Source organism: Cryphonectria parasitica (assembly GCF_011745365.1).
Source record: "Cryphonectria parasitica EP155 unplaced genomic scaffold M406scaffold_2, whole genome shotgun sequence".
Lineage (NCBI taxonomy): Eukaryota > Fungi > Ascomycota > Sordariomycetes > Diaporthales > Cryphonectriaceae > Cryphonectria > Cryphonectria parasitica.
The window spans coordinates 61,498-75,954 of NW_024468910.1; the positions used below are offsets into that span (position 1 = coordinate 61,498).

The 14,457-nt window shown below is 46.0% G+C and overlaps 3 protein-coding genes across 3 annotated transcripts; all 3 read right to left on the bottom strand.

The window, feature by feature from the left end:
- Window positions 1–166: 166 nt before the first annotated feature.
- M406DRAFT_75534 (uncharacterized protein) lies at window positions 167–3,291 on the bottom strand (the record flags this gene model as incomplete). The annotated part of the gene is made up of 5 exons (XM_040925875.1): window positions 167–1,397; window positions 1,580–1,619; window positions 2,223–2,605; window positions 3,129–3,143; window positions 3,269–3,291. The coding sequence occupies 5 exons, from the start codon at window positions 3,289–3,291 to the stop codon at window positions 167–169; spliced, it is 1,692 nt and encodes a 563-aa protein (XP_040779159.1).
- Window positions 3,292–5,118: 1,827 nt separating this feature from the next.
- On the bottom strand, window positions 5,119–6,576 carry M406DRAFT_75533 (uncharacterized protein; the record flags this gene model as incomplete). The annotated part of the gene is made up of 2 exons (XM_040925874.1): window positions 5,119–5,513; window positions 5,901–6,576. 2 exons carry the CDS (start codon window positions 6,574–6,576, stop codon window positions 5,119–5,121), a joined length of 1,071 nt encoding a protein of 356 aa, XP_040779160.1.
- A 4,336-nt stretch (window positions 6,577–10,912) lies between these two features.
- M406DRAFT_75532 (uncharacterized protein) lies at window positions 10,913–11,608 on the bottom strand (the record flags this gene model as incomplete). The annotated part of the gene is made up of 2 exons (XM_040925873.1): window positions 10,913–11,416; window positions 11,453–11,608. The coding sequence occupies 2 exons, from the start codon at window positions 11,606–11,608 to the stop codon at window positions 10,913–10,915; spliced, it is 660 nt and encodes a 219-aa protein (XP_040779161.1).
- Between the last annotated feature and the right edge of the window lie 2,849 nt (window positions 11,609–14,457).

Below are 14,457 nucleotides of genomic sequence, written 5' to 3' on the forward strand. Positions count from 1 at the left end.
GTGATAATAAATCGGCCAGCCAACAATTGGATAGAATAAATATTTTTATTATCAACTTAACAGGTCGAGTGTCGTCTTAGTATTGGACATTTGGGCATACTAAACTCCCTGCAAAGTTTTCGATATGATGAAACAAGCCTTGACATTAAAACGTATTTATGCATCTCTACTCTAGTCTTTCCTCCGGCAGTGATTGGCTGCTGACGATATCCAGCCAAACCGTGCCTTGCCCTATGAAATGATACTGGCGGCCTGTCTCAGCAAAGATCATCCTCGCCTCCTTTCTCAGCTGCTTTGCAGTACCAAGATCAAGCCGAAAAGCTATCTCGCTCTCAGAATAGAGCGCAATCATCGCAGCAAACCCTTTTGATGGCCAACATTCCATCGCAGCAACCCGTGCTTTCCTCCATGCTTGCATCGCTTCTACCAGTTTTGCCATATCCGAGAAAGACCAATCCCACCTTCCCCTCAATGAGAATTCTCGTCTTAAGGAAAATGTTGCTACATGAAACGCCATAGCTAAGCCAGCAAGAGCAAGATAGTGATTACTCTTGTTAGTCTTAGTGAGACCTGCGGCCTGTCGAGATTCCCAAGTCTTCAAATAAGCCGCATAACGATTCTGTGCTTCAAGCAGCGATGCTGCTGAGACTCGACCCGATGCCTGAAAATCAAACAAGGATTTCATAAGCCATGCATTCGCCAGCCCTAGATGCAATCGCGTTCCGATATCTCCTTTATGAAAATTGACCTCGCTTTCCAACATAGTGATTGCTTTCGATGTGTTCCGAAGCTCGCAGAGCGTTTCGGCTTGATTAGCTAGGAAGTCGCGACCAACAATCATATCAGCTTTAGCTGATATATGCTCGTTGATTAAATTCTGATACTGATCAGAAGCTCTTTGGAATTGGCCTTTATTCCTGTAAGCTTTAGCGATTACAGCTTGCCCTTTCATCAGAACGCGACGTTCCTGAAGAGATAGTTCAGACCAAGGAAATGGTTGGAATCTTGCTTGACAAGCTTGTGATTCCTCGATAGAAGCATCATTGTTCAGAAGAACTTTCATCTCGAGAACAATCCGTTCGCCGTGGATCCCGTTTTCATAGCGGCTAATGAATCTCCGATCGGGATCGTTTATGGATCCGAGAGATACATCCTCGGCTTTCAGTCTCCTCAACATGAAGCTACGCAGACGCAAGCTTTGCAAAAGCGAAGAGTCTGTGCTTCCAAATATTTCAGCAGTCTGCAGCATGTACTCCTTCCAAGGCATTAAACCAAAGTATGAAGCTGAGAGGCATGCTCTAGCTAGAGCTAGCTGTAACCAGTCCTCTAGTCTGAGCTCATGCAAATATGATACCACAGTTGCAAGCAGCGGGATCATAGAGGTTGCTTCTGTCAAGCTACTGGAATTAGCAGGACAGTATTTCAAAGCAGAATATAATGCTTATCATGAATCTTGATCTGGAAACCTAGGAAATGCTCGAACAACAGCTTTCAGAGCAGCTGATTTCCAATCATAAGTAGTATGCTGTTAAACTGCTACTGCTGGGCTGATTACAAATAATCCTCTAGTATCACATACTAGAAGAGCTTGTTATTAGAGCAGTTCCCGAAGAGCAAGGCTATATCGCTTTTTATTAGTTAGAACTTCCGAAGCTGGTATTGTAACAGGAGCAAGCTCTCCCTATTCATTCCATTCCAAAATAGCTTGTAGAAAGCACTCAGAAACTCAGCCTTCTACTGCATATATGATAGATAAGAGATTATATGCATTGGGAGAAAGAGGCGAAGATCCAAGCATTTTGTCTTGCAGCTGATCAAAAGATATTGCAGAGCTGATGCTGTGGTTATCAGCTGGTGCATTTAGGGAAAGATGAGATGGTTGGTAGGTTTTGTCTTGCAGCTGATCGAAAGATATTGCAGGGCTGATGCTGTGGTCATTGGCTCTGATGCTATGCTTATAAACTGGTGCATTTGTTGTGGAAGTTGTTCGAGATCTGAGCCATAAATGCAGATCTCCAGCTATTTCTGTAACCAGTTCTGCTTTCAATCATTAGCTTCTGTCAATAAGTAATGAGCAAAATCTTATCTGAGCAGAGCTGCTGAGCAGCAGATAAGCTTAAAGTATGCTTGATTCTTTCTTTAGCTTCTTGAATGTAGCTAGTCTCTGGTGCTGATAAGTTTTTAATCTCTTGATATTATAAAAAAGTGAGGATCAAGCTTACCTGTAGTATTCCAGTATAATGTTTTCACATAATCACTACTCTGCTGACCATTCAACCAGCTGCACACTTCAGCTCGCCTTTCAGTTCGGATACTGAATGTAAAGATTCTGAAAACTTCATCTGCACTGAAATATGAACTGTCTTCTTGCAGCTGTGTCTTGATAGATGAAATAGCAAGGATTTCCATCTCAAGCTGATTGAGCTTGGCTATCTCTTGTGCAAAGGCCTGATTGCGTTCCAGATGCTTCCTAAAGGCTCGGCAGTGTTGGGCAGCAGTAGTGTTCAGAGGTTGATCTTGCTGCAATTTTGAAAAGGCAAGCAAGAGTCTTTTCTGAAAATTTGTTCTCCATTGCTGCTGTATCTCGGACATAGTAGTACAAAAGCTAGATTAAGGTGGAATAATATGAGTAGCTATAGTAAGAGATGATCTTTTACTCAACGAATTGACTTGGTATAAGCTGACTGAATGCAATAAGGCTGAAGAGTGATTGAATGTTATCAGGATTAGGGGCTGGTAGCATGCTGAGCAGGGAAGAAACAGCTTATCCTTAGCTGATAACAAATATCATGTGATTAATAAGCTTGGATGGATTTGATTGGTTGGGCAGCTAAACTATGGTGCTGAACAGTATTAGTTAGTTAGCGCTATATCAAATATCAAGCAGTCAGGTTGCAAAGTTTCATGCCTCTCTCTTATCAGCCTAACTACGCGATTTCAGCTCTTGCGCAGTATCAAGGCGATTATTACTCAGAATGGAGAGAAATTTTGCTGTAGGACCTTCTTCTTCATCTCTAGCTGTATTGCATCCGCTGACTAACCGAAGGCTGCTATGGCGCTCCTCCGGAGTAGATCGAGGCCGAGATTGACCGCAGTTGTGGATACAGGGCTTCCGAAGATAGTCTTACCTGCTAGTGATCTTACTGGTAGAAGCAATCTGTTAGTACTTGGGATGAAAGGATAGCTATAGCAACTTGGCTATACAGTTCATTATTTATTACAGCTATTTCTTATCATTCTTTCTAATAGCTGTTGCAGGATTATATACTTGCTAATCTGAAGATTATCCATGTTGCTGGTATGAAGGGGAAAGGCAGCACATATGCATTTATTGAGTTCTTTTTCAGAGCTCATAGCGCGCGAACTCATTTCCCACGGAAGACTGGTCTTTATACTTCGCTACATTTGATCTCGATAACGGAAAGAATTAGAATCAACTTTCAGCTGCTTTCTAAAGCTATCTTCGTGCAATATGTTTTCGAAGTCTCTAACGCCCTATCTCTCAATCAGCAAAACGAAGATCCTGGTTTCCTTCAGCTTCTCGCTCTTGTTTCATTTCACGCTTTCATCCGAAAGGATATCGAAGTTGCTATTTATGAAATTCATCATGGTAGCAAGTTCTGTGCAACTAATGTGATACAAAATCCTGTTATTACTGCTATAATGAGTATTGGTTTAGATCATATTGTTGATTTAGATTCGACTTTAGAGAATATTGTATAGCATAAAGCAGGTATTTTGAAGAATGAGGCTGCAGCTTTTATAGCACTGCAACAATCAAATGTTCTAGCTGTACTGGAGCGTTGCACATTGGAGAAAAATGTGGATCTCAAGATTGTTTAAGCAGATGCAGATCTTTCAAATGAATTCAACAATTCTTTACAGCGATTGAATTGCTCTCTTGCTCGAGCTGCTACAGATGCATTCTTGCAGCAAACCTCATTATCCAGTACGATCCGATGTTTTTCGCAGCAAGATATAATACATAGTATATATTGATTTCATTAGCTAGAATGCTTCGAGATAATATAAGAGCTTGATTGCACTTAGTTTCTCGATATAGCGCATAACGAAATGAGTATAACTCATGCTGTATAGTGGTTTCAAAGAGCATCTTTGCAAAGATAAGATCTCATTCTGCATTTGCATTATCTCTTACTTATTAGATTGGCAGGGATCTTCCTTCTGTTCGCTGCATTGTTATTTTTTCATACTTGCTAACTAATCAACGAGATTATAAGGATATAGCTAAACGTTTGGCAGAGTTTCTTGAAATTGTATTGCATGAAGTTATATTTACAACAGATTATGAAGATAAAGGCAAGCAACCCAATTCTTATAATACAAGCTGATGATTATACTTACTATATTTTAGAGAATATCTCAGATAATATTGATTGCATATTATCCTGGTATAGCTAACTTTAGAAGAATGTTTAGTCTGGAGATGAACTTGTTCACACAGCTAGAACAATTCGCAAAGCTACTGAGATCGCTCAGAGAAATTGTGCCAAAAAGCACAATGTTCACATCCTTGTTACAGGAAGCTTATATCTAGTAGGGGGCGTCCTCCATACACTGCGCCGTCCATTGTCTTAGTCCAGCGCCTATTATAGGGGCCGGGATGGTATCTTAAAACAGGAGGTTCAAGAGGGTTCTGGGACATTGTACAGTTATGAGCATACTGTTGTGATGGCCAGTGTGGAGGTCTTCAGAACACAGAGTGAAGTGGGTCCTGGGTCTTCATAGAGGTACGAGGATACCCAACCCTCTTTCGATTTCTTTCAAACAGATAAGCAACAATAGACAGCTCCCTTTTCTCTATCTAGAATCCCCTGGAAAGGTCCAAGGCAGGCTCTTTATCCTGTTCTTGGGCCCTTGTGGTCTTCATTTGCCATTATTCTTTACACAAGCAAGTTTGGGTCATAAGGTCGCTTGCCCGTTGCTTTGGCGGCTGTTCTTTCTCATGCGACAGCGCCCGAGTTCTGGTTCACTATAGCTGTGTATTCGGTGACCAGGAACGAATGTCTCATGTCAAGGCCGATAAGTCATGGCCAGTCTCCAGGCGAGGCGAACTTTCGAAACTAGCACTTTGCTCAGGTAAAAAAGCTAATAATCTTATTCATTGAACTCAATGCTAATGCTGGCTTGAGTGATCTCTTGCTTGATAATATCAGCTGCATCTCCAATTTCGTCTTTAACCCAAGACTCAAGCTCACATTTCACAGCCACCATTCTGTCATCTAATTGACAATCAAGCTCCTCTGATGCCCACCTAATCTGGTCATCCAACCTATCTACCTCGGCTGTCAATTCATCGCACTTTTCAGACTGATCCCTGAACAATGTATTGACACGCTCCAATATTCGAGCTTCCGCTTTCGCAAGTTCTTGATGTAGGGTGTCTGCAAAGCTCTTTTGTTGTTCAATGATCATCTGCCGAGCAGTCTCAAGGCGCATCGTCTCGGTGCTTCCAGGAGAGCTCACACGTCGCCGCTTGTTGGAATGTGAAGCTGTATCAAAGGCTGTGATTTGCATTAGTAGAATGATAAGGTATCCTCAGTATGTATACTGAACCAGAACTAGGGCGCCGTCGCCCTCGAAAGAAAAAGGGACAAACAGCTGCCGAAGCAATGGGCAAGGGCTCGTGCAACCCAAGCGTGCCTGTACAGATGAGGACAGCAAACTAAGGCCACACGGGCGCAAGAACAGGGTGAAAAACCTGTCTTAGACCTGTCCAAAGGGTTCGAAATTGAAAAGAAGAGAAAAGGATGCTTCATTGTTTCCTATAGCTAAAGAATTTGAAAAGTGGGTGGTATCCTTTATATGTATGAGGACCCTTGACCCACTGTACTCCATGTCCCACGGACTACCACCCTGGCCGCCACAACAATACTTACATGAAGCTTTATTCAGTAGGGGTGGAGATGGATCTTTGAGTTTATCGTAAGATGGAGGGCTCGGATGAGCGGATGGTAAACCAGTTATAACCCGGCCACCATTCCCACAATACAGCGCACCAAGTCGCATAGTTGTGTTTAGCAGTTGAATCTTCTGGCTGGAGATGGTTCGACAGAGTTGTACTAGCACACTGCTAGACTGCAGGTAGAGAGTCAAGCTGAGACTACCTGGAAGCAACAAAATCGAATCAAGAATGGCACCTTCAGCATTCTTAGCAGCACGAGGAACGAATGGCGGCCCCACCAGATCAGCAGGCCTAGCTAGCATAAGGTGCAAGCGCTTTGGACTGTTGCCTAGGATGTTTTGGATTTGGTCTGATATGTTGTCCGAGGCAAGTGTAGCAGAACGGATCCGGTCCAGCTGAATCCATAGATAAATAGGCGTCCTGGCCCGGGAAACTTCGCCTTGTCGCAACTCAATCGTAAATCGAAGTTCGAACAGACTCGTCTTCCCCGATGTATCGGGAATGGCAGAAAATTTCAGAGGACGGGCTGCGGAGTGGATTAGACGATGCCGAGTGCCATTGTCCAGAACCCACTCAAGAGCTGCAGGTAAATCTGTGAGAGCCCTCGATGGATTGTAGGTAGTAGATTTTGCGGAAACCTGCTCAGCCATAATCACAGCCTTCTATAGCAAGAAACCATCAGTGAATCGAAATTCAAAAATAAAAGAAATTATTCAAGTAAATAGGATAACGTATCAGGTAAGATATCTTTGGAAGAAGAAAAGAACCCCTTGCGTGGACGCAAGACCCCGCCCACCCCGGCTTTTAGCATAAGCAGAGCAGCCGAGACTCGTAACATAAATATATAATCCCAGATAATAAAGAGGGAGGAAAAAAGAGGGGATAACTAGCCGTCAAAGTTGAAGCACACTGGAATATATAGGCATTCGCACGTCCGGCGGCTCTTTGAGGTCCCTTCCTATTGTACAGGTCCGCAGACCTGGCGTATAGGTGCGAGGTGAATGGTGTTGAGCTACCCGATACGGGCACACGATCATGCGCAAAGCAGAGGCGCCTCAAAGGCCCCGCTCAGGCCCAGGTCGGTAGTTTCCTGTCGCTTGGCTACTGAGAGAGGCCACAATATTCCAGAGTGCTACTCCAGATGTGCGATGGAGTATTCAACAGAGACGAGAAAGGACGATGGATGCTGAACACCAAGAATGGATAGGACTGGTGACCTCGGAAGAAGGGAGAGAATATGGGTGGTGCGATGTGCGATGTCAAGAATTAGGTATGCCTGATGACTTCTGAAGAGGGAAGGGAGAGCAGCTCGCTTAGTATGGAGAACGAGAACTGGCAATCAGTACCGCACATGATCTTACGTATGCCAAATCCTATTTCCGCCTATCGTGTAGCGGAAATATCGCGTCAATGATCCTCTTTATGTGTTATGACCCATCCAACATGCAGGTCAAAGGAAACGGCACAGCACCAGGGCCACCCAAAGTGGACCCCTCAGAACAGGAAGTACAACACTCACCCACAGGATGGAAAACAGGATTACGCAACCCAGGGTTAGGGTTACTAGCGCGACTATGTTGACTATGGACATAGTCAACATATTCAAGGAACGACTATGAGGAATCAGAACATAGTCAAGCTATTTCATACTGAAGAGCTGGATATATAAGGACACGTTCATTACCACTAGATAGACCACCAGGACATAGCTCTTCAGTCGTCAATCTAAGTATTCATTTGTCACACACTTGAATAGCCCCAAAGGCGAATGAACAGCACTTGCACGGATTACCCAGTTACAGTTCCGTATTCAGTGGATTCTACTTTGACACCGCTCTTGTTAGCATAAACTCTTTGTGTACTTCAGATCTTCGGATATTGCAGTGCGCTCATTACATTATGAATCAAGCGCTGGCGCTAGCTCCTGCCGATCTTATCCAGCCTATCACACCGCAAGACCGCCATATCGGAACGGACTGCGCCTCAAACACGTAGTAGTGCTTACACTATCGAAGATTACGAAGAATTTGTAATTGGCTCAGATAAGGATTGAGTTTCAAGCTACCCACATCTGACATGCCACGTGTCGTATTCGAAATTAAGTCCTAACATAGCCTATGTCACTTTCGAAATCAAGACCGACGTGAGTCGAGGTAGCAGGTACTTGTCGGCTGGATCGTGTGCATTAATGAGTACAGACTGCGTAATCATTGTCATCCGATTTCTATGAAATTTCTCCTGTAGTATAGTGGCTAGTATGCAACGCTCCTTGTCGCGGGAATTGTTTTCGGTGAGGACGCGACGAAATCTTCAGGCAGCAGGTTGGGGGCGGCTATCAATGATTGGTCCGCCGTGGTTCTGCTTCGCCTGGCTCGTGCGGGGTCATTTCGCCCTGTGGGGTTGCTCTCATCAACCGTCCAATGGAATTGAACCTCTAGCGTCACTGGGTCCGTTTTGGGTGTCTTCCGTGCTGTGCTGCTTTTTCCTCGTAACTTGCGTATTGAACGGGTCATAACAGTGATGGTCGTATGTAGCCTTTCTTGATGTTCTCTTCGAGGTATTCCCTAAGTGCTTCGAGTTTGGCTTCATCAAGTTCGTAGAAGGGGAAGAGCTTTGGTTGGGTTCCTTCCTTGAGTGGGATTTCGTGGTTGTATGGGCGGTGTTCTGGAAATTCTGTATCCAACTTGCCTTGGAATAGCTTCTTGAATTCGTGATACTCTCGTGGTATGCTATCTAATATTGGTATAAGTCCTTCTCCTGTCTCTGCTATCTGGAGAAACAGGAGGTACTGTTGAGCATGCTTCTTCTCGTTGATCGTTGGTCGTTTGCATAGCAACTCCGGGGGCCTTGGGTGCTCGCTCCGGGCCGGACCGAACGTTTGAGGGTTTGGTGTCGAGATTTCTTTGTAGTCCCACATTCCACATTCTGAAGCTTTCTTTCGTCGCTCCGGGCCGGACCGATCTGCTGAGGGTCTCGTCTCCGTTGTTGTACTAACCTGCTGGCGCCCTGGTACTGGTTGGGTCCGCCTGTCACTAGGTCCTTCTCCATGTCCTATCGGGGCCTTTGTTCGTTGTTTCTTTCCCGATTTGGAGGTATGTGTAGATTCTTTCGATTCCTCTTATCCCGAGTAATACTCAGTAACTAATCTTGCCCTTCGCCGTTAACTGCAACTATCTCTCTGGGTACGGCTTGCTCCCAAGAGATCTGGCCAGTAGTTCAATCGATTCGAGGGTTGTGCTCTTTGAGCTATGGAAGTTCTACAATCAGCTCATGCTATGGGGAAAAAAAAGAAACTAATAGCAGGGCCAACATCCGTCGCTCGAAGGTTAAGGCGAAGCATAGATATCTATCGATTAATTGACTAATATTAGTTAGAAAATCAGGGCATCAGTCGAGAAACAGGGGGCTGTCTATCGACAAGGGCCAGATATCAGTCGAATGATTGGCCAGGCTAGGCAGAGAGCTAGATTATTTGTTGGAGGCTGTTTCTTACTACGTACTTATAAACAGGAAAGAAAGAAATCTCTCTTCTTAAGCGATTCTCGAAGCTGATAATAAACGAACGAAAGCACTTTCACATGATCAAAAGCTTTATATCTAGCAATGCTAAGCGGATATTCAAAGCTCCAGAGAGCGATGCTAGTAAGGCATAGTAACTGGCTCTGTATCTTTCTAGCTTGTTGCTAATATATCAAGCAGAAACTCGAGCAATAGAGAAGCTAGAGCGATTAGTAGCAACGAAAAGGGCCTGTATGCCGCGTTCCTCTTCTTGCAACCTTGCTCAAGGCAAGTGTACAGCGGATTTAGGACTCCGAGAAGATTATTCAGAATCAGTTGTTCTGCCCAGGGATCTTCCCAACCGTTCCCTCGACTCTCTCCTGAGCCTTCTTCTTGCTATCGAGTTTCCTAGAGCTGCTTTTATGCCTCAAAGACTGGCTTATAGATGGATATATGGCTGGGCTAGCTGCAGAGATGAACAGGCAAGGGATTGCGTAAAAGTCCAATCCAAAAAAAAAAAGGCATTTTAGCATTCCAAATTCAGTTTTTCATCCTTGAGCGAAAGCCCTTTCGCGGATCAGTTCATAACAAGGTTTGCTGTTGATTATCATTATCCATATGCCAGTTGAACTACGCGTACGGGTCTTTATTACTATCACCACATCTCAACAGAGATATGTATCCAAAGCCGGTTGCATCATGCCTTTCTCATCCGGAAAGGCAACCAAGTCAACAAGCAATTCAAGTGGCAAAGTATTACAAGACAAGCCAGCAGCCAAGATTGCTAGCCAGCCAAGTGGAGGGCTGCCGCTTAACCTGACTTGGCTTGCGTTGAACGCTGGGCAGAAGCGTTGACCTAGGCAGGAAGCTGGCATACACAGAGACGTCGAGGGCAGCCAGGTGAGCGGCATATAGAGAATGCGTGAGCTGGCGACCCAGCCAGGTGAGCGGCATATACAGAATTAGTGTGCTGGCGATCTAGCCAGGTGTTCAGCACTCAGAGAATCTGTGTGAGGTGCAACAGAACTTAATAAATGCCACAGAAGGAAAGAGGGAAAAGAAAGAAAGGAAGCCAGCTAATCTGGCTGAAGCTACCTAAAAAGAGGCTGCTGGCTGGCCAGACCGTGCAAAGCCTAGGGCTAGTGAGTCACTGGCCCTCGCACAGAATGCGTGTACTCTCGACTCAGCCATGTGGCCGGCACGTTGTAGATTAGCGCGCCGTTATATTGCATAGTAGCTGGCGCATATATCAATCTCATAAAAAGGCATTTCTAGCCCTTCTTCAGGCGGTCTTCCTATAGCGGCATTAAGCTACCAGCAGGATGACCGCCACTTGACGGCCCAATTCGATGGTTCACTTGGTATCTCAGACGGAGGGAAGGGAAAAAGGAAAAAAAAAAAAAAAAAAGAAAGAAAGAAAGTAGGGGGGGGGGGGGATCAGCGAAAAGCACAGATTGTCGCACCGCCTCGTGCCAAAAATGCCCACTCCTACCTCCGGCGGCCCTTTGAGAGCCAAGAGGAGGTCGCCAGCTTGCGCGCCTCAGCAGCGATATCCTCTGCATTAGAAAGAGGAGGCCTCGAACTAAGCAGAGGCCGTCGCCTAGCAGACGACGGAGTCCCCTGGTGGCCAGAGGGCTGCTGCGGCGGCGCTGGCGGGCTGGGCGTGCGCACAGGGATCGGGCAATCTGATAGAGACGATGACTCTCCATATGTGTCCTTCTCCTGGCCGGCCGCTGCCAGGTCATCGTTTCGTTCACTGGCAGCGCCGCCCGAGGGACCCACAGGACTGTTGCCCACACCACCAGCATAATCCATCTCCATCTCCATCTCCTCCGCCTGGCCCTGGCCCTCGGCCTCCTCCTTCTCCGCCGCCGCCTCCTCAACAGCTGGGGCTGACCCAACTTTTCCACGCGCCGTCAATATATCCCCCAGCTTCTCAGCCTGCTGAGCAGCGAGGCCATCGATCTGCTCAATGATGGCCTCGACCGAGAGCTAGGCTGGGGCTTGGCTCGCCGGCGCCAACGGTACGTGACGCTGAGGGGCCTGCGCCGGCCAGTGGCACAGCGACGCGCCTCCGTTGTAGTAGTTGGCGTAGGCTGCAGTCGCCGACTCAACAACCCCCTCCCAGATCACACACAGCCTCGCTACAGGCCGTTGCCATACGCACGCATTGGAAGAGGGCATGGTGGTGAAGAGGGAGGGGGGAAGAGGCATGGAGGAGGAGGGCAGGGCCTGGATAGATATGTGTATGTGTTTGTGTGTATGTGTTTGTGTGTGTGTGTGTGGGGGCGCGGGCATCGAGCTACGGCCATTGGTGGGCGCAAGAGCGGCAGCTGACGAAGAAGAGGATGCCTCAGGGGTTGACTTATTGATTGAAATGGTAGCGCAGCTGGATTAATGATTTGAATACCGAGGTACCTGGTGATGGGTTGCGGACAGACTCATTAAAGCAGTTGTGAAGAGGGAAAGAGAGAGATGGAGGGGAGCAGGAGGCTAGCTGCGAGAAATACGCATTGCGATAAACATATACACGTACATGCACGCGTTGCCTAGCCAGCGCCGCCCCCCCTTCTTAGAGGCTGTAGGCCATACCCCAATACACCGTACCTCTGCTTGCTTCGTATTGCCAGCGCATCTATTCGCAGCGGGCTAGCAATACTTCGCTGTAGCTAGCGCACTGTAAATTGGTGCGCTAGCTAGCGCACTATTGCTGGGAGATTTCTTCGCAAGAAGACTGCCTAGGAGTGCTGATACGCTGCCTCCCCTCCTTCCATACCTATTTAAGTCACAGGGGGTAACTTCCGGCCACCCCCCACTTCCGGCCACCCTGGCCGGCCACACCACACACACATATATATATATATATTGAATTTATTCACTTTTCAGCCCTATTCACCTACTACAATGCAATCCTCTTCATCAGTAACTAATTCGACATCGCTCTCTTCATTCCTTCCTTCCTCTTCAGGCCTAGCCTCTTTTTGCGCTTTCTGTATCGCCTTAATGCCAGCAAACTTCGAATTCGGGCTGCGGTCAACCTTTCTTCTTTTCGTTGGCCTCGAAGCCTCAATTTCTGCTTTTAAAGCCTTATTTTCCTCCAGAGCCTTAGCCAAGGCCAGATGCCTCTCATCCCAAGCTTTTGTCATCTTTCTGAACAATTGCCGTTGTGCTGTTGTTGACGCAAAGTGATTGTGGCTGTGCTGAAGCTGATGGTATAAATCTTTCGCTTTCCTCGGGGGCGAATATATATTTGGCTGGCTGTAGGAGGCTTGAGGGATTGAATTAGCCTTTTTCAATGCTTTTGAGGTTGGATTCGGCTGGGCCTGAGAGCGTTGTTCGGTGTTCTCGAGGAGAAGAGGGCTCAGAAGCGGCTTAGATGAACGAACTGGCCAAAGACCAGTTGCTTTCCATCCAGATATAATGTTTTGGCTAGAAAGGCCTTCCAGACGAGCTTGATAGTAGTTCTCAAGGAATAAACGTTTTCCTTGAATAGTACTATCCCCCCATTAGCTCAGAGCACTCAGCTTTCGCCTGTAAGCTCTCTTGAGAGAGGAAAAGACTCCAAGATCAAGAGGTTGAAGAACGTGAGAAGTATGAGGAGGCAAATAAAGTAATAAAATGTTGTTCTGAAAGCACTCCCACATAAATTCACTCGTTGTATGGCTGCCGTGGCCATCCAGATACTCAGACAGAGTACTAGGGGAAAGAGGAGTGTCCGAGACCGGAAGGTCGAGGCTTGGTGATGGATGCTGGTAGACTGAAGCGGCCAAGAAGTATTTCCCGAGAACTTCATGCTGACAGTCTGACGAGGCGCCGAAGAAACTCCCAACCAAAAAAAACCAAAACCGAAATAGATACAAGAAGTGAGGATAGTTTTCCAGAGACGGCTTCGCCTCAGGACGTGTGATTCTCTAGGACGCAAACTTGCAATACAACGGGGCTTCCCGACCTCTAACCCCGGCATTATCTAGCCTATCTGGAGGCTATCGGAGAAAGGAAGGTCATGCTCGCCTGTGAAAGCTATCTATGTACATAAATAGACCTGCAGCGGGTCAGCAGATGTCTTGATCCCCACTACTACGGAGGCCTTTAAGCTTACTTAAGTAGTCAGCTGGTTAATCTTAACAAAGCTGATTTATATATGCAGAATTGCTTGTTGCGAGATAAATACCCAGGTTCTGATATATTGTGTCACCTGTACTTGTATACTCAAGCCCTAGGAGGTAATAATGTTTCTTTTCTTTTTGTCTTTTTTTTTCTGTAAAAGAAAGAAACCTCAACCCCAAATGCTTCTGTTGATTTGAACCTAAAGTCTATACATGGTGGCTGGGCTTTCGGCATGTACCAGCCCAGATGTATTGTTTCTGGAACCTGAAAACACCCTGTCTGAAAGCAATTAATAGTTTACTGAAGATCAAATTACAAAGAGAAGAAAAACTAATATATCAAAGCTAGCAATAGCTCATTGTCTTTTTCTTGTATTGAAAGAGGAAAGATTTGCAACCGAAATACCTTGTACTTACATATATTCAAGATTATTTTATAATAAATTGTCCTTCTTTAACTTATAATGTAGTTTTTTCTTGCTCTAGCATACTAATCTTACAAGAAAGCTTCGCATTTTAGTCAAACTAAGCGAGTTCAAGGGCGGCTTGAGGAACTGGAAGCACCAAATTCTCCACTACTACCTACGTTTGAAGAATGTCAGCCATTTTTGGAACCGAGAAATTGAATTGTGCGGATATTGAGTCAAAGATGGAGCTGCAGTGCGGCTGAACAGGGTGAGCGGAAAGGAGGTGTCGTGGTTTGGTTCTTACAAGTAGTTCAGCTTTGCAACTTTCAGCTGCAGGTACTTCTCATTCATTTATTGGTTGCTATACGATACAACCTGTCTGATCTGCAGCCTCAGCCCTCTGTGAGCAGCTGCAGCAGTTCGATAAAACGCCACCGGGTGTCCAGGGAAGCCGTATTCCCGAGCTGCCAGCCCTTGAATTGGCTTGCTCTGCAGAAGCACCGGAGAAATGATGCATGCT